This window comes from Salmo trutta, chromosome 25 (genome assembly GCF_901001165.1).
Source record: "Salmo trutta chromosome 25, fSalTru1.1, whole genome shotgun sequence".
Taxonomy (NCBI): Eukaryota; Metazoa; Chordata; class Actinopteri; order Salmoniformes; family Salmonidae; genus Salmo; species Salmo trutta.
The window spans coordinates 4,978,019-5,000,245 of record NC_042981.1 but is presented as its reverse complement, the minus strand read 5'-3'; the positions used below and the strand labels follow the sequence as shown (position 1 = coordinate 5,000,245).

At 49.1% G+C, this 22,227-nt stretch overlaps 1 protein-coding gene across 1 annotated transcript in view; it reads left to right on the top strand.

Moving 5' to 3' along the window:
• LOC115161897 (son of sevenless homolog 2-like) overlaps positions 1 to 20,925 on the top strand; it is an 80,118-nt gene extending 59,193 nt beyond the window's left edge. Inside the window, exons 13-21 of the mRNA XM_029712713.1 lie at positions 757 to 876; positions 1,252 to 1,414; positions 2,495 to 2,612; positions 12,461 to 12,633; positions 13,487 to 13,603; positions 13,995 to 14,256; positions 15,180 to 15,254; positions 17,257 to 17,360; positions 17,654 to 20,925. Coding sequence (XP_029568573.1) covers positions 757 to 876; positions 1,252 to 1,414; positions 2,495 to 2,612; positions 12,461 to 12,633; positions 13,487 to 13,603; positions 13,995 to 14,256; positions 15,180 to 15,254; positions 17,257 to 17,360; positions 17,654 to 18,145 — 1,624 coding nt within the window. The 3' untranslated portion in view covers positions 18,146 to 20,925. The remainder of the gene's footprint in view (positions 1 to 756; positions 877 to 1,251; positions 1,415 to 2,494; positions 2,613 to 12,460; positions 12,634 to 13,486; positions 13,604 to 13,994; positions 14,257 to 15,179; positions 15,255 to 17,256; positions 17,361 to 17,653) is intronic.
• The last annotated feature ends 1,302 nt before the right edge of the window (positions 20,926 to 22,227 follow it).

Here is a 22,227-nt window from a genome sequence, read left to right as displayed (position 1 = left end):
TCTGTACAGGGGGCCATTCTGTAGCCCTCTGACCATGTTCTGTCTGTACAGGGGGCCATTCTGTAGCCCTCTGACCATGTTCTGTCTGTACAGGGGGCCATTCTGTAGCCCTCTGACCATGTTCTGTCTGTACAGGGGCCCATTCTGTAGCCCTCTGACCATGTTCTGTCTGTACAGGGGGGCCATTCTGAAGCCCTCTGACCATGTTCTGTCTGTACAGGGGGCCATTCTGAAGCCCTCTGACCATGTTCTGTCTGTACAGGGGGCCATTCTGAAGCCCTCTGACCATGTTCTGTCTGTACAGGGGGCCATTCTGAAGCCCTCTGACCATGTTCTGTCTGTACAGGGGGCCATTCTGTAGCCCTCTGACCATGTTCTGTCTGTACAGGGGGCCATTCTGAAGGCCTCTGACCATGTTCTGTCTGTACCAGGGCCCATTCTGAAGGCCTCTGACCATGTTCTGTCTGTACAGGGGCCCATTCTGAAGGCCTCTGACCATGTTCTGTCTGTACAGGGGCCCATTCTGAAGCCCTCTGACCATGTTCTGTCTGTACAGGGGCCCATTCTGAAGCCCTCTGACCATGTTCTGTCTGTACAGGGGCCATTCTGAAGCCCTCTGACCATGTTCTGTCTGTACAGGGAGCCCATTCTGAGAAGTGTGGTACTGTGCTTTTCAAGTGTTAGTCATTCATGTTGTAAGGGTAATGTTATTGACGTGTGTGTGTGTGTGTGTGTGTGTGTGTGTGTCCTCTGCAGGGCTGTGAGGCCGTCTGAGTTGGTGGGGAGTGTGTGGACCAAAGAGGACAAGGAGAATAACTCTCCCAACCTGCTGAGGATGATCCGTCACACCACCAACCTCACGCTGTGGTTCGAGAAGTGAGTAGTACCACTCACCCAAGCCCTGGGGTTCAGAGGTTAGCTGGGTCTGTTTCAGTAGCTGGGAAACCTTTTTAGAAACAGTCAAATAGAGCGATACTACCTGAACTTGTCCAATAAGAACACAGATTTTCATTTTCTATTGCAAAAAGGTTTTGCTACAGTGTGGACTACTGAACATGTCCCTGCTGTGAACTCAGTCAATACTGAGATCCATTTTCTCTCTCTCTGTCTCCCGTCTCTCTGTCTCCCGTCTCTCTGTCTCCCGTCTCTCTGTCTCCCGTCTCTCTGTCTCCCGTCTCTCTGTCTCCCGTCTCTCTGTCTCTCTGTCTCCCGTCTCTCTCTCTCTGTCTCCCGTCTCTCTCTCTGTCTCAGGTGTATTGTGGAAGCAGAGAACCTGGATGAGAGGGTAGCCGTGTTAACGCGGGTCATTGAGATCCTTCAGGTGTTTCAGGAGCTCAACAACTTCAACGGTGTTCTGGAGGTGGTCTCTGCCATCAACTCTGTCCCCGTCTACCGGCTCGACCACACCTTCGAGGTGATCGCACACAGACAGACAGACAGACAGACAGACAGACAGACAGACAGACAGACAGACAGACAGACAGACAGACAGACAGACAGACGCACCTTCAAGGTGAACACAACGCAGACATGGACCTTGGGGTGACGGCCCAAATGGTACACTGTTCCCTATATAGAGAGAATAGGTTGCCATTTCAGGATAAAAGGAGTGCACTATGAGGGAATAGGGCGCCATTTGGGACACAGAGGGTCAGTTTAACCAACAATTACTGTTTGTAGCAGAACCTGGATGCGTGGTTGACGTCAATTCAGTTTCAATCCAGAAGTAAACGGGTATCTTCCTATTCCAGAAGTAAACGGGTATCTTCCTATTCCAGAAGTAAACGGGTATATTCCAATCCAGAAGTAAACGGGTATCTTCCTATTCCAGAAGTAAACGGGTATATTCCAATCCAGAAGTAAACGGGTATATTCCTATTCCAATCCAGAAGTAAACGGGTATCTTCCTATTCCAGAAGTAAACGGGTATATTCCAATCCAGAAGTAAACGGGTATATTCCTATTCCAGAAGTTAACGGGTATCTTCCTATTCCAGAAGTAAACGGGTATATTCCTATTCCAGAAGTAAACGGGTATATTCCAATCCAGAAGTAAACGGGTATATTCCTATTCCAGAAGTAAACGGGTATATTCCAATCCAGAAGTAAACGGGTATCTTCCTATTCCAGAAGTAAACGGGTATATTCCAATCCAGAAGTAAACGGGTATATTCCTATTCCAATCCAGAAGTAAACGGGTATATTCCTATTCAATGAAATAGAATTGTCCCCAACCCTGTCAGCATGCAATGTGTACTGTCTGGGGCCTATTGTCTGGTGCCTATTGACCAGAGAGAATACATTTATTTGATTTGTCACGTCCAATCTCCTCCTCCAAAACCCATTGGATGAGAAAGTCAGAGGTCCCTCCCCTCTGACCTTCTCATCCAATGGGTTTTGGAGAAGGAGGCAAAGAATCAAGAAAATGCAATTGACATTATCCCAATCCTTTACTAAGCAGCAAGTTAACGAGAGATATTGTCCTCGTCTTTCAGGCGGTCCCCGAGAGGAAAAAGCGGATCCTAGAGGAAGCAGTGGAACTGAGCCAGGACCATTTCAAGAAGTACCTGGCCAAGCTCAAGTCCATTAACCCTCCCTGTGTGCCTTTCTTTGGTAAGACCTTCCGGACAGACTGGAGCACACTGACAAACAGTACTACATCCTTCTCACACTACTACTATGATTCTCACACAACTACTGTGATTATTATTATTTGACCATGCTGGTCATTTATGAACATTTGAACATCTAGGCCATGTGCTGTTATAATCTCCACCCGGCACAGCCAGAAGAGGACTGGCCACCCCTCATAGCCTGGTTCCTCTCTAGGTTTCTTCCTAGGTTCTGGCCTTTCTAGGGAGTTTTTCCTAGCCACCGTGCTTCTACACCTGCATTGCTTGCTGTTTGGGGTTTTAGGCTGGGTTTCTGTACAGCACTTTGTGACATCAGCTGATGTAAGAAGGGCTATATAAATACATTTGATTTGATTACTGAGCCGAGCCTGAACTCGACTGACCTGTCACCCATCCAACATAGTTTCTGGAACCGTAAAGGACAATGACAAAGGAATATGTTGAAGTCAACAAAACGGTTCGGGTCAGAATAATACTGTGAAAAGGGTATTAGGTGACATGCATACCATAACCCTAACCCAGGTATCTACCTACCTGTCTGTCCCAGGTATCTACCTACCTGTCTGTCCCAGGTATCTACCTGCCCTATCTACCTACCTACCTGTCTGTCCCAGGTATCTACCTACCTGTCTGTCCCAGGTATCTACCTACCTGTCTGTCCCAGGTATCTACCTACCTGTCTGTCCCAGGTATCTACCTGCCCTATCTACCTACCCTATCTACCTACCTACCTGTCTGTCCCAGGTATCTACCTACCTGTCTGTCCCAGGTATCTACCTTCCCTGTCTGTCCCAGGTATCTACCTACCCTACCCTACCTACCTACCTACCTACCTACCTACCTGTCTGTCCCAGGTATCTCCCTACCCTATCTACCTACCCGTCTGTCCCAGGTATCTACCTACCCGTCTGTCCCAGGTATCTACCTACCCGTCTGTCCCAGGTATCTACCTACCCGTCTATCCCAGGTATCTACCTACCCGTCTGTCCCAGGTATCTACCTACCCGTCTGTCCCAGGTATCTACCTACCCGTCTGTCCCAGGTATCTACCTACCCGTCTGTCCCAGGTATCTGTCTGTCCCAGGTATCTACCTACCCGTCTGTCCCAGGTATCTACCTACCCGTCTGTCCCAGGTATCTACCTACCCGTCTGTCCCAGGTATCTACCTACCCGTCTGTCCCAGGTATCTACCTACCCGTCTGTCCCAGGTATCTACCTACCCGTCTGTCCCAGGTATCTACCTGACCAATAACTACCTACCTACCTGTCTGTCCCAGGTATCTACCTGACCAATAACTACCTACCTACCTGTCTGTCCCAGGTATCTACCAGACCAATAACTACCTACCTACCTGTCTGTCCCAGGTATCTACCTGACCAATAACTACCTACCTACCTGTCCCAGGTATCTACCTGACCAATAACTACCTACCTACCTGTCTGTCCCAGGTATCTACCTGACCAATAACTACCTACCTACCTGTCTGTCCCAGGTATCTACCAGACCAATAACTACCTACCTACCTACCTACCTGTCCCAGGTATCTACCTGACCAATAACTACCTACCTACCTGTCTGTCCCAGGTATCTACCTGACCAATAACCACCTACCTACCTACCTACCTGTCTGTCCCAGGTATCTACCTGACCAATAACTACCTACCTACCTGTCTGTCCCAGGTATCTACCTGACCAATAACTACCTACCTACCTGTCTGTCCCAGGTATCTACCTGACCAATAACTACCTACCTAACTGTCTGTCCCAGGTATCTACCTGACCAATAACTACCTACCTACCTGTCTGTCCCAGGTATCTACCAGACCAATAACTACCTACCTACCTACCTACCTGTCCCAGGTATCTACCTGACCAATAAATACCTACCTACCTGTCTGTCCCAGGTATCTCCCTGACCAATAACTACCTACCTACCTGTCTGTCCCAGGTATCTACCTGACCAATAACTACCTACCTACCTACCTGTCTGTCCCAGGTATCTACCTGACCAATAACTACCTACCTACCTACCTGTCTGTCCCAGGTATCTACCTGACCAATAACTACCTACCTACCTACCTACCTGTCCCAGGTATCTACCTGACCAATAACTACCTACCTACCTGTCTGTCCCAGGTATCTACCTGACCAATAACTACCTACCCACCTGTCTGTCCCAGGTATCTACCTGACCAATAACTACCTACCCACCTGTCTGTCCCAGGTATCTACCAGACCAATAACCTCCTACCTGTCTGTCCCAGGTATCTACCTGACCAATAACTACCTACCTGTCTGTCCAAGATATCTACCTGACCAATAACTACCTACCTACCTGTCTGTCCCAGGTATCTACCTGACCAATAACTACCTACCTACCTGTCTGTCCCAGGTATCTACCAGACCAATAACTACCTACCTACCTACCTGTCCCAGGTATCTACCTGACCAATAACTACCTACCTACCTGTCTGTCCCAGGTATCTACCTGACCAATAACTACCTACCCACCTGTCTGTCCCAGGTATCTACCTGACCAATAACTACCTACCCGTCTGTCCCAGGTATCTACCTGACCAATAACTACCTACCTGTCTGTCCCAGGTATCTACCTGACCAATAACTACCTACCTGTCTGTCCAAGATATCTACCTGACCAATAACTACCTACCTACCTGTCTGTCCCAGGTATCTACCTGACCAATAACTACCTACCTACCTGTCTGTCCCAGGTATCTCCCTGACCAATAACTACCTACCTACCTGTCTGTCCCAGGTATCTCCCTGTCCAATAACTACCTACCTACCTGTCTGTCCCAGGTATCTACCTGACCAATAACTACCTACCTACCTGTCTGTCCCAGGTATCTACCAGACCAATAACTACCTACCTACCTACCTACCTGTCCCAGGTATCTACCTGACCAATAACTACCTACCTACCTGTCTTTCCCAGGTATCTACCTGACCAATAACTACCTACACACCTGTCTGTCCCAGGTATCTACCTGACCAATAACTACCTACCCACCTGTCTGTCCCAGGTATCTACCTGACCAATAACTACCTACCTGTCTGTCCCAGGTATCTACCTGACCAATAACTACCTACCTGTCTGCCCCAGGTATCTACCAGACCAATAACTACCTACCTACCTGTCTGTCCCAGGTATCTACCTGACCAATAACTACCTACCTGTCTGCCCCAGGTATCTACCAGACCAATAACTACCTACCTACCTGTCTGTCCCAGGTATCTCCCTGACCAATAACTACCTACCTACCTGTCTGTCCCAGGTATCTACCTGACCAATAACTACCTACCTACCTACCTGTCTGTCCCAGGTATCTACCTGACCAATAACTACCTACCTACCTACCTGTCTGTCCCAGGTATCTACCTGACCAATAACTACCTACCTGTCTGTCCCAGGTATCTACATGACCAATAACTACCTACCTACCTGTCTGTCCCAGGTATCTACCTGACCAATAACTACCTACCTACCTGTCTGTCCCAGGTATCTACCAGACCAATAACTACCTACCTACCTACCTACCTGTCCCAGGTATCTACCTGACCAATAACTACCTACCTACCTGTCTTTCCCAGGTATCTACCTGACCAATAACTACCTACCCACCTGTCTGTCCCAGGTATCTACCTGACCAATAACTACCTACCCACCTGTCTGTCCCAGGTATCTACCTGACCAATAACTACCTACCCACCTGTCTGTCCCAGGTATCTACCTGACCAATAACTACCTACCTGTCTGTCCCACGTATCTACCTGACCAATAACTACCTACCTACCTGTCTGTCCCAGGTATCTCCCTGACCAATAACTACCTACCTACCTGTCTGTCCCAGGTATCTACCTGACCAATAACTACCTACCTACCTGTCTGTCCCAGGTATCTACCAGGCCAATAACTACCTACCTACCTACCTACCTGTCCCAGGTATCTACCTGACCAATAACTACCTACCCACCTGTCTGTCCCAGGTATCTACCTGACCTATCTACCTGTCTGTCCCAGGTATCTACCTACCCGATCTACCTACCTGTCTGTCCCAGGTATCTACCTACCCTATCTACCTACCTGTCTGTCCCAGGTATCTACATATCTACCTACCCGTCTGTCCCAGGTATCTACCTACCCGTCTGTCCCAGGTATCTACCCACCTGTCTGTCCCAGGTTATCTACCTGACCAATAACTACCTACCTGTCTGTCCCAGGTATCTACCTGACCAATAACTACCTACCTGTCTGTCCCAGGTATCTACCTGACCAATAACTACCCACCTGTCTGTCCCAGGTATCTACCTGACCAATAACTATCTACCTACCTGTCTGTCCCAGGTATCTCCCTGACCAATAACTACCTACCTACCTACCTGTCTGTCCCAGGTATCTACCTGACCAATAACTACCTACCTACCTGTCTGTCCCAGGTATCTACCTGACCAATAACTACCTACCTACCTGTCTGTCCCAGGTATCTACATGACCAATAACTACCTACCTACCTGTCTGTCCCAGGTATCTACCTGACCAATAACTACCTACCTACCTGTCTGTCCCAGGTATCTACCAGACCAATAACTACCTACCTACCTACCTACCTACCTGTCCCAGGTATCTACCTGACCAATAACTACCTACCTACCTGTCTGTCCCAGGTATCTACCTGACCAATAACTACCTACCCACCTGTCTGTCCCAGGTATCTACCTGACCAATAACTACCTACCCACCTGTCTGTCCCAGGTATCTACCTGACCAATAACTACCTACCTGTCTGTCCCAGGTATCTACCTGACCAATAACTACCTACCTACCTGTCTGTCCCAGGTATCTCCCTGACCAATAACTACCTACCTACCTGTCTGTCCCAGGTATCTACCTGACCAATAACTACCTACCTACCTGTCTGTCCCAGGTATCTACCAGACCAATAACTACCTACCTACCTACCTGTCCCAGGTATCTACCTGACCAATAACTACCTACCTACCTGTCTTTCCCAGGTATCTACCTGACCAATAACTACCTACCTACCTGTCTGTCCCAGGTATCTACCTGACCAATAACTACCTACCTGTCTGTCCCACGTATCTACCTGACCAATAACTACCTACCTACCTGTCTGTCCCAGGTATCTCCCTGACCAATAACTACCTACCTACCTGTCTGTCCCAGGTATCTACCTGACCAATAACTACCTACCTACCTGTCTGTCCCAGGTATCTACCAGGCCAATAACTACCTACCTACCTACCTACCTGTCCCAGGTATCTACCTGACCAATAACTACCTACCCACCTGTCTGTCCCAGGTATCTACCTGACCTATCTACCTGTCTGTCCCAGGTATCTACCTACCCGATCTACCTACCTGTCTGTCCCAGGTATCTACCTACCCTATCTACCTACCTGTCTGTCCCAGGTATCTACATATCTACCTACCCGTCTGTCCCAGGTATCTACCTACCCGTCTGTCCCAGGTATCTACCCACCTGTCTGTCCCAGGTTATCTACCTGACCAATAACTACCTACCTGTCTGTCCCAGGTATCTACCTGACCAATAACTACCTACCTGTCTGTCCCAGGTATCTACCTGACCAATAACTACCTACCTGTCTGTCCCAGGTATCTACCTGACCAATAACTACCTACCTGTCTGTCCCAGGTATCTACCTGACCAATAACTATCTACCTACCTGTCTGTCCCAGGTATCTCCCTGACCAATAACTACCTACCTACCTACCTGTCTGTCCCAGGTATCTACCTGACCAATAACTACCTACCTACCTGTCTGTCCCAGGTATCTACCTGACCAATAACTACCTACCTACCTGTCTGTCCCAGGTATCTACATGACCAATAACTACCTACCTACCTGTCTGTCCCAGGTATCTACCTGACCAATAACTACCTACCTACCTGTCTGTCCCAGGTATCTACCAGACCAATAACTACCTACCTACCTACCTACCTACCTGTCCCAGGTATCTACCTGACCAATAACTACCTACCTACCTGTCTGTCCCAGGTATCTACCTGACCAATAACTACCTACCCACCTGTCTGTCCCAGGTATCTACCTGACCAATAACTACCTACCCACCTGTCTGTCCCAGGTATCTACCTGACCAATAACTACCTACCTGTCTGTCCCAGGTATCTACCTGACCAATAACTACCTACCTACCTGTCTGTCCCAGGTATCTCCCTGACCAATAACTACCTACCTACCTGTCTGTCCCAGGTATCTACCTGACCAATAACTACCTACCTACCTGTCTGTCCCAGGTATCTACCAGACCAATAACTACCTACCTACCTGTCTGTCCCAGGTATCTACCAGACCAATAACTACCTACCTACCTGTCTGTCCCAGGTATCTACCTGACCAATAACTACCTACCTACCTGTCTTTCCCAGGTATCTACCTGACCAATAACTACCTACCCACCTGTCTGTCCCAGGTATCTACCTGACCAATAACTACCTACCCACCTGTCTGTCCCAGGTATCTACCTGACCAATAACTACCTACCCACCTGTCTGTCCCAGGTATCTACCTGACCAATAACTACCTACCTGTCTGTCCCAGGTATCTACCTGACCAATAACTACCTACCTACTTGTCTGTCCCAGGTATCTCCCTGACCAATAACTACCTACCTACCTGTCTGTCCCAGGTATCTACCAGACCAATAACTACCTACCTACCTGTCTGTCCCAGGTATCTACCAGACCAATAACTACCTACCTACCTGTCTGTCCCAGGTATCTACCTGACCAATAACTACCTACCCACCTGTCTGTCCCAGGTATCTACCTGACCAATAACTACCTACCTGTCTGTCCCAGGTATCTACCTGACCAATAACTACCTACCTGTCTGCCCCAGGTATCTACCTGACCAATAACTACCTACCTACCTGTCTGTCCCAGGTATCTACCAGACCAATAACTACCTACCTACCTACCTGTCCCAGGTATCTACCTGACCAATAACTACCTACCTACCTGTCTGTCCCAGGTATCTACCTGACCAATAACTACCTACCTACCTGTCTGTCCCAGGTATCTACCAGACCAATAACTACCTACCTACCTACCTACCTATCTGTCCCAGGTATCTACCTGACCAATAACTACCTACCTACCTGTCTGTCCCAGGTATCTACATGACCAATAACTATCTACCTACCTGTCTGTCCCAGGTATCTACCTGACCAATAACTACCTACCTACCTGTCTGTCCCAGGTATCTACCAGACCAATAACTACCTACCTACCTACCTACCTGTCCCAGGTATCTACCTAACCAATAACTACCTACCTACCTGTCTGTCCCAGGTATCTACCTGACCAATAACTACCTACCCACCTGTCTGTCCCAGGTATCTACCTGACCAATAACTACCTACCCACCTGTCTGTCCCAGGTATCTACCTGACCAATAACTACCTACCTGTCTGTCCCAGGTATCTACCTGACCAATAACTACCTACCTGTCTGTCTGTCCCAGGTATCTACCTGACCAATAACTACCTACCTGTCTGTCCCAGGTATCTACCTGACCAATAACTACCTACCTGTCTGTCTGTCCCAGGTATCTACCTGACCAATAACTACCTACCTGTCTGTCTGTCTCAGGTATCTACCTGACCAATAACTACCTACCTGTCTGTCTGTCCCAGGTATCTACCTGACCAATAACTACCTACCCACCTGTCTGTCCCAGGTATCTACCTGACCAATAACTACCTACCTACCTACCCACCTGTCTGTCCCAGGTATCTACCTGACCAATAACTACCTACCTACCTACCTGTCCCAGGTATCTACCTGACCAATAACTACCTACCTACCTACCTGTCTGTCCCAGGTATCTACCAGACCAATAACTACCTACCTGTCTGTCCCAGGTATCTACCTGACCAATAACTACCTACCTGTCTGTCCCAGGTATCTACTTGACCAATAACTACCTACCTACCTGTCTGTCCCAGGTATCTACCTGACCAATAACTACCTACCTACCTGTCTGTCCCAGGTATCTACCAGACCAATAACTACCTACCTACCTGTCTGTCCCAGGTATCTACCTGACCAATAACTACCTACCTACCTGTCTGTCCCAGGTATCTACCTGACCAATAACTACCTACCTACCTGTCTGTCCCAGGTACCTACCTGACCAATAACTACCTACCTACCTGTCTGTCCCAGGTATCTACCTGACCAATAACTACCTACCTACCTGTCTGTCCCAGGTATCTACCTGACCAATAACTACCTACCTACCTGTCTGTCCCAGGTATCTACCTGACCAATAACTACCTACCTACCTACCTGTCTGTCCCAGGTATCTACCTGACCAATAACTACCTACCTACCTGTCTGTCCCAGGTATCTACCTGACCAATAACTACCTACCTACCTGTCTGTCCCAGGTATCTACTTGACCAATAACTACCTACCTACCTACATGTCTGTCCCAGGTATCTACCTGACCAATAACTACCTACCTACCTACCTGTCTGTCCCAGGTATCTACCTGACCAATAACTACCTATCTACCTACCTGTCTGTCCCAGGTATCTACCTGACCAATAACTACCTACCTACCTACCTGTCTGTCCCAGGTATCTACCTGACCAATAACTACCTACCCACCTGTCTGTCCCAGGTATCTACCTGACCAATAACTACCTACCTGTCTGTCCCAGGTATCTACCTGACCAATAACTACCTACCCACCTGTCTGTCCCAGGTATCTACCTGACCAATAACTACCTACATACCTACCTGTCTGTCCCAGGTATCTACCTGACCAATAACTACCTACCTACCTACCTGTCTGTCCCAGGTATCTACCTGACCAATAACTACCTACCTACCTGTCTGTCCCAGGTATCTACCTGACCAATAACTACCTACCTACCTACCTGTCTGTCCCAGGTATCTACCTGACCAATAACTACCTACCTACCTACCTGTCTGTCCCAGGTATCTACCTGACCAATAACTACTTACCTACCTACCTGTCTGTCCCAGGTATCTACCTGACCAATAACTACCTACCTACCTACCTACCTGTCTGTCCCAGGTATCTACCTGACCAATAACTACCCCTACCTACCTGTCTGTCCCAGGTATCTACCTGACCAATAACTACCTACCCACCTGTCTGTCCCAGGTATCTACCTGACCAATAACTACCTACCCACCTGTCTGTCCCAGGTATCTACCTGACCAATAACTACCTACCTACCTACCTGTCTGTCCCAGGTATCTACCTGACCAATAACTACCTACCCACCTGTCTGTCCCAGGTATCTACCTGACCAATAACTACCTACCCACCTGTCTGTCCCAGGTATCTACCTGACCAATAACTACCTACCTACCTACCTACCTACCTGTCTGTCCCAGGTATCTACCTGACCAATAACTACCTACCTACCTACATGTCTGTCCCAGGTATCTAACTGACCAATAACTACCTACCTGTCTGTCCCAGGTATCTACCTGACCAATAACTACCTACCTACCTGTCTGTCCCAGGTATCTACCTGACCAATAACTACCTACCTACCTGTCTGTCCCAGGTATCTACCTGACCAATAACTACCTACCTACCTACCTGTCTGTCCCAGGTATCTACCTGACCAATAACTACCTACCTACCTACCTGTCTGTCCCAGGTATCTACCTGACCAATAACTACCTACCTACCTGTCTGTCCCAGGTATCTACCTGACCAATAACTACCTACCTACCTACCTACCTGTCTGTCCCAGGTATCTACCTGACCAACATCCTGAAGACAGAGGAGGGGAACCCCGACTTCCTGAAGAGACACGGCAAAGAGCTGATCAACTTCAGTAAGAGGAGGAAAGTAGCAGAAATCACAGGAGAGATACAGCAGTACCAGAACCAGCCTTACTGTCTCAAGGTCCAGCAGGACATCAAGGTAGGCCAATCAAAACCAGCTTTACTGTCTCAAGGTCCAGCAGGACATCAAGGTAGGCCAATCAAAACCAGCCTTACTGTCTCAAGGTCCAGCAGGACATCATGTGTCTCCATCTCTCTCTCTCTACCTGTCCTAGTCCCTCTCCCCATCTCTCTACCTGTCCTAGTCCCTCTCTCTCTCCATCTCTCTCTCTACCTGTCCTAGTCCCTCTCTCTCTCCATCTCTCTCTCTCTACCTGTCCTAGTCCCTCTCTCTCTCCATCTCTCTCTCTCTACCTGTCCTAGTCCCTCTCTCTCTCCATCTCTCTCTCTACCTGTCCTAGTCCCTCTCTCTCTCCATCTCTCTCTCTACCTGTCCTAGTCCCTCTCCATCTCTCTCTCTACCTGTCCTAGTCCCTCTCTCTCTCCATCTCTCTCTCTACCTGTCCTAGTCCCTCTCTCTCTTCATCTGTCTCTCTACCTGTCCTAGTCCCTCTCTCTCTCCATCTCTCTCTACCTGTCCTAGTCCCCCTCTCTCTTCATCTCTCTCTCTCTACCTGTCCTAGTCCCTCTCTCTCTCCATCTCTCTCTCTACCTGTCCTAGTCCTTCTCTCTCTTCATCTGTCTCTCTACCTGTCCTAGTCCCTCTCTCTCCATCTCTCTCTCTCTACCTGTCCTAGTCCCTCTCTCTCTCTCTCCATCTCTCTCTCTACCTGTCCTAGTCCCTCTCTCTCTCTCTCCATCTCTCTCTCTACCTGTCCTAGTCCTTCTCTCTCCATCTCTCTCTCTACCTGTCCTAGTCCCTCTCTCCTTCCCCTGCACCATAACAACAGTGGTCACCTTGCCTTTGATCCTTTAACGTGTTTTTGTCCCAGAGGTTTTTTGAGAGCCTGAACCCGATGGGCAGTCTGGGTGAGAAGGAGTTCTCTGACTATCTATTCAACAAGTCTCAGGAGATTGAGCCTCGTAACTGCAAGCAGCCGCCACGATTCGTAAGTAACCTGCCCAGCAAGGAGAGCAAACCTTCCAGCGGTGAGCTGTAATTAGAGACCCTTGTTTCGATGTAAACGCTGCTCGCTAATCAGTCAAACAGATACCGTTCTTTTTTTTTTACAAACACATTTATCGCTGTGTATTTAGCTCAAATGTAACATCAAATGGGTGACAAGGTAAAAATCTGTCGTTCTGTCCCTGAACAAGGCAGTTAACCCACTGTTCCCCGGTAGGCCGTCATAGAAAATAAGAATGTATTCTTAACTGACTTGCCTAGTTAAATAAAGGTTAAACTTTTTTTTAATATATATTAAAAAGACAGATTTCTGTGAAAGTGTGAGTTGTGCATGCTTACCCCAACTCTGTCATGACTTTCTCTCTCTCCTCCAGCCCAGGAAGACCCTGTACCCTCTGAAGTCCCCGGGGATCCGGCCGGTGCGTACCTCTACGTCAGGGACCCTGAAGGGCCACCCCGTACCCTTGGAGAGAGAGCCCCCCCACAAGATCACCTTCAGGAGCATCGCCGAGACGGAGCCCGAGACCTCTTCCATCGCCTCAGGCCCCACCTCACCCAGCACCCCTACGCCCCCACAGTCTGCCTGCTCAGACCTCAGCTCTGTCTTCATGGAGCCTGACCTCTATAGTGTCTATGGTGAGGCTGGGGCAGAGAGAGAGACACACACACACACACACACACACACACACACACACACACACACACACACACACACAGAAACACACACACACAGAAACACACACACACACACACACACACACAGAAACACACACACACAGAAACACACACACACACACACACACACACACACACACACAGACACAGACACAGACACACACAGAAACAGACACACTCACACAGACACAGACACACACAGAAACACACACACACACACACACACACACAGAAACACACACACACACACACACACACAGAAACACAGACACACATACACAGACACACAGACACACACACACAGACACACACACACAGACACACACACACACACAGAAACACACACAGACACACACACACACACACACACACAGAAACACACACACAGACAGAAACACACACACAGAAACACACACACACACACACAGAAACACACACACAGAAACACACACACACACACACAGACAGAAACACACACACAGACACAGACACACACACAGACAGAAACACACACACAGAAACACACACACACACAGACAGAAACACACACACAGAAACACACACACAGAAACACACACACACACACACACAGACAGAAACACACACACAGACACAGACACACACACAGACAGAAACACACACACAGAAACACACACACACACAGACAGAAACACACACACAGAAACACACACACAGAAACACACACACACACACACACAGACAGAAACACACACACAGACACAGACACACACACAGACAGAAACACACACACAGAAACACACACACACAGACATATACATACCATTCAGTGATTTAAACAGATGGACGATTATAATTGGAGAAATTGAAGTGGATATAATTCAAGGTCTGTCTTCGTTTTACAGGTGGCTCAACTTCTCTATGTGGCCATTTTATATCAGGTGGAAACTCCATATTCACTTCTGTTCTGCCACCCTCAAGTGAGTGTTACTGTTAGCGCTGTGCGACGAGGTGTGTCCGTCTGTGTTTAGGATTTAGGAAACAGAGCTCTTTAGCTTGACAAACAAGAACACAGCCTTCCTATGGAGTATGCTGGTAGACTGGGTTAATGGGGGTCTGGTAGACTGGGGTAATGGGGGTCTGGTAGACTGGGGTAATGGGGGTCTGGTAGACTGGGGTAATGGGGGTCTGGTAGACTGGGTTAATGGGGGTCTGGTAGACTGGGTTAATGGGGGTCTGGTAGACTGGGTTAATGGGGTCTGGTAGACTGGGTTAATGGGGGTCTGGTAGACTGGGTTAATGGGGGTCTGGTAGACTGGGTTAATGGGGTCTGGTAGACTGGGTTAATGGGGGTCTGGTAGACTGGGTTAATGGGGGTCTGGTAGACTGGGTTAATGGGGGTCTGGTAGACTGGGTTAATGGGGGTCTGGTAGACTGGGTTAATGGGGGTCTGGTAGACTGGGGTAATGGGGTTGGTAGACTGGGTTAATGGGGGTCTGGTAGACTGGGTTAATGGGGGTCTGGTAGACTGGGTTAATGGGGGTCTGGTAGACTGGGTTAATGGGGGTCTGGTAGACTGGGTTAATGGGGGTCTGGTAGACTGGGTTAATGGGGGTCTGGTAGACTGGGTTAATGGGGGTCTGGTAGACTGGGTTAATGGGGGTCTGGTAGACTGGGTTAATGGGGGTCTGGTAGACTGGGTTAATGGGGGTCTGGTAGACTGGGGTAATGGGGGTCTGGTAGACTGGGTAATGGGGGTCTGGTAGACTGGGTAATGGGGGTCTGGTAGACTGGGGTAATGGGGGTTCTGGTAGACTGGGGTAATGGGGGTCTGGTAGACTGGGGTAATGGGGGTCTGGTAGACTGGGGTAATGGGGGTCTGGTAGACTGGGGTAATGGGGGTCTGGTAGACTGGGGTAATGGGGGTCTGGTAGACTGGGGTAATGGGGGTCTGGTAGACTGGGGTAATGGGGGTCTGGTAGACTGGGGTAATGGGGGTCTGGTAGACTGGGGTAATGGGGGGTCTGGTAGACTGGGGTAATGGGGGTCTGGTAGACTGGGGTAATGGGGGTCTGGTAGACTGGGGTAATGGGGGTCTGGTAGACTGGGGTAATGGGGGTCTGGTAGACTGGGGTAATGGGGGTCTGGTAGACTGGGGTAATGGGGGTCTGGTAGACTGGGTTAATGGGGGGTCTGGTAGACTGGGTTAATGGGGGGTCTGGTAGACTGGGTTAATGGGGGGTCTGGTAGACTGGGTTAATGGGGGGTCTGGTAGACTGGGTTAATGGGGGGTCTGGTAGACTGGGTTAATGGGGGGTCTGGTAGACTGGGTTAATGGGGGGTCTGGTAGACTGGGTTAATGGGGGTCTGGTAGACTGGGTTAATGGGGGTCTGGTAGACTGGGTTAATGGGGGTCTGGTAGACTGGGTTAATGGGGGTCTGGTAGACTGGGTTAATGGGGTCAGCCAGTGGATCAGCCATCATTGACGGCAACCTTGGAGCAATTTCTAGTTCATTGTCTTGCTCAAGGGCAGAATGGCAGATTTTACCTTGTCGGCTTTCGATCAAGCAAGCCTGTTTCCCCAGCCTTTTTCCCCCCCAGCCTATTTCTCCCCCCCAGCCTGTCCCCCCCCCCCCAGCCTGTTTCTCCCCCCCCAGCCTGTTTCTCCCCCCCCCAGCCTGTTTTCTCCCCCCCCAGCCTGTTTCTCCCCCCCCCCAGCCTGTTTCTCCCCCCCCCCAGCCTGTTTCTCCCCCCCCCCCGCCTGTTTCTCCCCCCCCCCAGCCTGTTTTCCCCCCCCCCCCAGCCTGTTTCTCCCCCCCCCCCAGCCTGTTTCTCCCCCCCCAGCCTGTTTCTCCCCCCCCAGCCTGTTGCCCCAGCCTGTATCTGGTAACTTTGTGACCACTGCTGGTGGTAAAAGGGCTTTATAAATACATTTGAATGATTGATTGACTATTCCTATGTACCTTTATGTACCTGTGTAGAGTTCCACTCGGTATCTTGTGGAAGCCTTCACCAGCTAGGAGAGGAGTTACTCAAGCCCCCTCCACTTCCCCCTCGCAGGAAGGATGCTTTCTCTGAGGCCAAGGTAACATACACACACCGTACAATTTCTAAGTCAGGCCTTGTGCAATTTCAAGTTTAGTGGGTTTTTTTGTGAAATGGAAGGATTGTTTTACTGGGGTCAAGCTAACAAACACTTAGTACAGTACACCATTCAAGATGTTTCTGAGTTAGTCCATCTGACTGGTTCTCAACTCTGACTTCTGTTAGACTAACTACTAAAAGATAATCTGACTGGTTCTCAACTCTGACTCCTGTTTAATAAAATATTTCTCTTTGTTTGTTTATCTGACTTTGACCTTCCTGTGTGTTTTGTAGTTGAGTTCCAGGTCTAAAGGTCCCCCAGCCATCCCTCCCAGGCTGCCCCCTCCTCTCCCCAGGGTCCAACCCCGCGCCCCAGCCCCCGACGGCCCCCTCCCCAGCCCCCCACTTCCACCGCCCCGGGACCCCCAGCCAGACACCCCTCCACCCGTCCCCCAGAAGCCACCAGAGATCTTCATCAACTACCCCCTGAACCTTCAACCCTCCCCCGTCGGCCGCTTCCACTGGGATTTCGGCAGTTCCCCCTCTTCCCCTGGAACGCCCCCGGGTACCCCCTCGCCCCGAGTCCCACGACGGAACTGCCTGCTCAGCGCCAGCCAGAACAGTCTCTGCCCGCTCCCCCTGCCCATCATGGCCCCACCTGTACCTCCCCGTCACAACTCCTCTTCCCAGCTTCCCAAACTTCCCCCAAAGACCTACAAGAGGGAGCTGTTGCCGCCCCCTTTACAGAGCCTCTCATTGGTGGAGAGCACAGAGGGTAGCCAATGAGGAGCCTCCTTGCTTCTTTTGTGTGTTTCCTTATCATGGCTGCTGCTCCACACAATACAAACTGTATCAAACTATGACCTCGTGACACAGAGCAATTTTTAAAAACAAACTAATCGTAACAGACTCCAAACCCCTCCCGCTCATCTCCTACATTGACCAATCACACCACAGCCACTCCTCTCAGGGTATCAGTAGCCCCACTTTCATTTCAATCCACACCAGTGTGCCAGCCAATGAACAAGGAGCCCCAAGACACTGATTTTTAAACTCCTCCTCTGTGTGTGCAGTGCACGTCACACACCTGTACACAACACTGACTCTGTCACTTTCTTCATATAGATATTCTGTACTAGACAGGACAGTATGCCATAGTCCAGCACTAACTCTCCTACCCCCAGAAGAGAGAGACTGTGCTGAACCAAGAAAGGAGAGGGGTGGCTGGGGTACTCTTCAGCCTGTCCTGGTGGCTGGGGGCCTCTTCAGCCTGTCCTGGTGGCTGGGGGGGCCTCTTCAGCCTGTCCTGGTGGCTGGGGACTATACAGACCAGTATGACACTTCCATCAGCATGGACAGGTCTTCTCACTGCCAATGCTTTATGTGGATCTATGGGCATTGGTTGCATTGGCACACAGTAGTGTTGCGAACACCATTCACTCGTCCTCCTCAGGAGTCAGTCTTCCTGTCCTGTGGCTCTCGGACGGACGGCCAGACGGACGGACTCCACTCTGGACCGTACAGACCTCAGTGCTCTGTTATCATCAAACTAATCAAACACATTTACTGTGGTTCTGTCTGGAACGAGCACGAGAATCAAGGTGTCGAAGTTCTCCTCGTGAGACCCCTCCCGTTTGTGTCCACTCCCATCTTAGTGACCAGTCCTATGTTCTGCAGGGGGTATATAAGGGATTCATGTTTTGAGGAATGACTAACTAAAAATGGGATATTTTCATCCAGTCGTTCAGACGTACCAACTTTGATCTTTGTCACACTGAAATCCTTCCCCTCCGTTTTGTTTGTCTTCACTGAACTGAGTAGAACTGTGACTGTAATGGACGTGGGGTCAGCGGTATTCACAGGGCTGTGTACGGTGTGGTACAGGAAGACCATACAGCCCTGGACGTGGGGTCAGCGGTATTCACAGGGCTGTGTACTGTGTGGTACAGGAAGACCATACAGCCCTGGACGTGGGGTCAGCGGTATTCACAGGGCTGTGTACTGTGTGGTACAGGAAGACCATACAGCCCTGGACGTGGGGTCAGCGGTATTCACAGGGCTGTGTACTGTGTGGTACAGGAAGACCATACAGCCCTGGACGTGGGGTCAGCGGTATTCACAGGGCTGTGTACTGTGTGGTACAGGAAGACCATACAGCCCTGGGCGTGGGGTCAGCGGTATTCACAGGGCTGTGTACTGTGTGGTACAGGAAGACCATACAGCCCTGGACGTGGGGTCAGCGGTATTCACAGGGCTGTGTACTGTGTGGTACAGGAAGACCATACAGCCCTGGGCGTGGGGTCAGCGGTATTCACAGGGCTGTGTACTGTGTGGTACAGGAAGACCATACAGCCCTGGACGTGGGGTCAGCGGTATTCACAGGGCTGTGTACTGTGTGGTACAGGAAGACCATACAGCCCTGGACGTGGGGTCAGCGGTATTCACAGGGCTGTGTACTGTGTGGTACAGGAAGACCATACAGCCCTGGACGTGGGGTCAGCGGTATTCACAGGGCTGTGTACTGTGTGGTACAGGAAGACCATACAGCCCTGGACGTGGGGTCAGCGGTATTCACAGGGCTGTGTACTGTGTGGTACAGGAAGACCATACAGCCCTGGGCGTGGGGTCAGCGGTATTCACAGGGCTGTGTACTGTGTGGTACAGGAAGACCATACAGCCCTGGACGTGGGGTCAGCGGTATTCACAGGGCTGTGTACTGTGTGGTACAGGAAGACCATACAGCCCTGGGCGTGGGGTCAGCGGTATTCACAGGGCTGTGTACTGTGTGGTACAGGAAGACCATACAGCCCTGGACGTGGGGTCAGCGGTATTCACAGGGCTGTGTACTGTGTGGTACAGGAAGACCATACAGCCCTGGACGTGGGGTCAGCGGTATTCACAGGGCTGTGTACTGTGTGGTACAGGAAGACCATACAGCCCTGGACGTGGGGTCAGCGGTATTCACAGGGCTGTGTACTGTGTGGTACAGGAAGACCATACAGCCCTGGACGTGGGGTCCTCGCTGTAGTTGGTAGCTACATACAACCCTGCTGGTCCTAGAATTACCCTCCGTTTCAGATGTTGCCTTTAACCCCACAGCACTGACCTCTGTGGACCTCTGCTAGGGGGACGGCCGGGCGGGCGGGCAGGTGTTCGCTCCACTTGCACATAGAGCTTGGTCAACGTTTGTCACGTCTACATTTTTTTTATTTTTTTGTCATATGATGGATATCAAAGAGCTCCGATCTAGGAGGAGGGTTAACGACAAGATGTCATCACATCACTGTCAGAGGACAGAGAACAGCAGCCAGACCTTTTTCTGTCCAGGGTAGCTAGCGGATTGTAACAATGCTAATGTGGCGCTCCGTTAGCCGTTACATGTTAGGTACTGTTTGGTGTAGTACAGATCAACCAGACTTTTAACTTGTCCATACTTCCCTCAATTGCCGACTTGGAAGACAACCAATGTCCTTTAAAAGTCCTTGTCTAGTTGCAGGGGGTTTGTTTGAATTTTTGAAAATGCAGCGTAATTAAATAAATAAAAATTGTTCCATGAAGTAATCCAACATTGTGTATGCCGCCATCTTGTCTATTTCAAATAAAGGAGCATTTTCTGAATTTGAGCTCTGAGCAATTAAATGCTGTGGCGGGGTGGGGGGGGGGGGAACAGCAAATTGACTGACATCAGTTCAATTCCATTTCATTCATTTTTTTTTTCTGTGACCTCAATGAGCAGTTTCTCTAGAGAAAAATCAAATCAAGCCTGAACTGTGTGGTGTAGTAGGGAGTTGTAGTTTCTCTAGAGAAAAATCAGATCCAGACTGAACTGTGTGATGTAGTAGGGAGTTGTAGTTTCTCTAGAGAAAAATCAGATCCAGTCTGAACTGTGATGTAGTAGGGAGTTGAAGTTTCTCTAGAGATAAATCAGATCAAGCCTGAACTGTGTGATGTAGTAGGGAGTTGTAGTTTCCAACGAGCCAATATTATACATAGATTAGCGGCCGAAAAACGTGGTAATTAACTACAATTACCATAATCCATTGCACGCCTACTTGTCCGGTCTGGGGGCAAACCAGAGAGCGAAAGGAGACGTAGTACAATCCGAGGGATTGAGAGCAGCCGCTTCGTGAGGTATATCTACCTGAAATTACCTGATCTAAGTGATTTTTATAGTTGGTATTCGGCAGTCATAAAAAAATATGCCTTATTTACTTTTGAAGAACTAGTAAAATAGTGATCAGACAGCAGCTTTATAGACATGAGATGAGGCTTGTAATGAAATAGGTCATCAAACAAAACCAATGTAGGCTAATAGAGAGAACTTTACTATAGTAATGTGAATACATGGTTAATAAATGATGAGCTGTAATAGGCATTATCTACCATCAAGGGACTTTTATTAATTATTATGTTTTCGCATAATGCATTTAATGTTTGTTGTTTTTAAGATGGAAACTAAAAAGAAAAACATGATTTTAAAATTTATTTTTTTATATATATATATATATATATAAAATTGTACCAAAACCGAACCAACCTCAAACACACTACAATTCAAACGAACCCCCTGTAACTACACATGGACATTTCAAACACATTGATTGGTTGTTAATAAGGTTGGTCCAACATTCTCTGTGCTACGCCAATCAGTACCTACCTAATAACACACATCAGCCAGCTGGAACAGAGTAATGGTCTGACCAGGGGATCTTTTATCTCCAGAGGTGTATTCACTAGGAACCAAACAGATGCAAATGAAACGGGACTGACCTGAATTTGTCCAATAGAAACTCTTGTTTTCGTTGCATAGTGTTTTCTGTTGCAAGGTTGTTTTTGTTTTTTTTGCTAATGAATACGTCCCTTAAAGC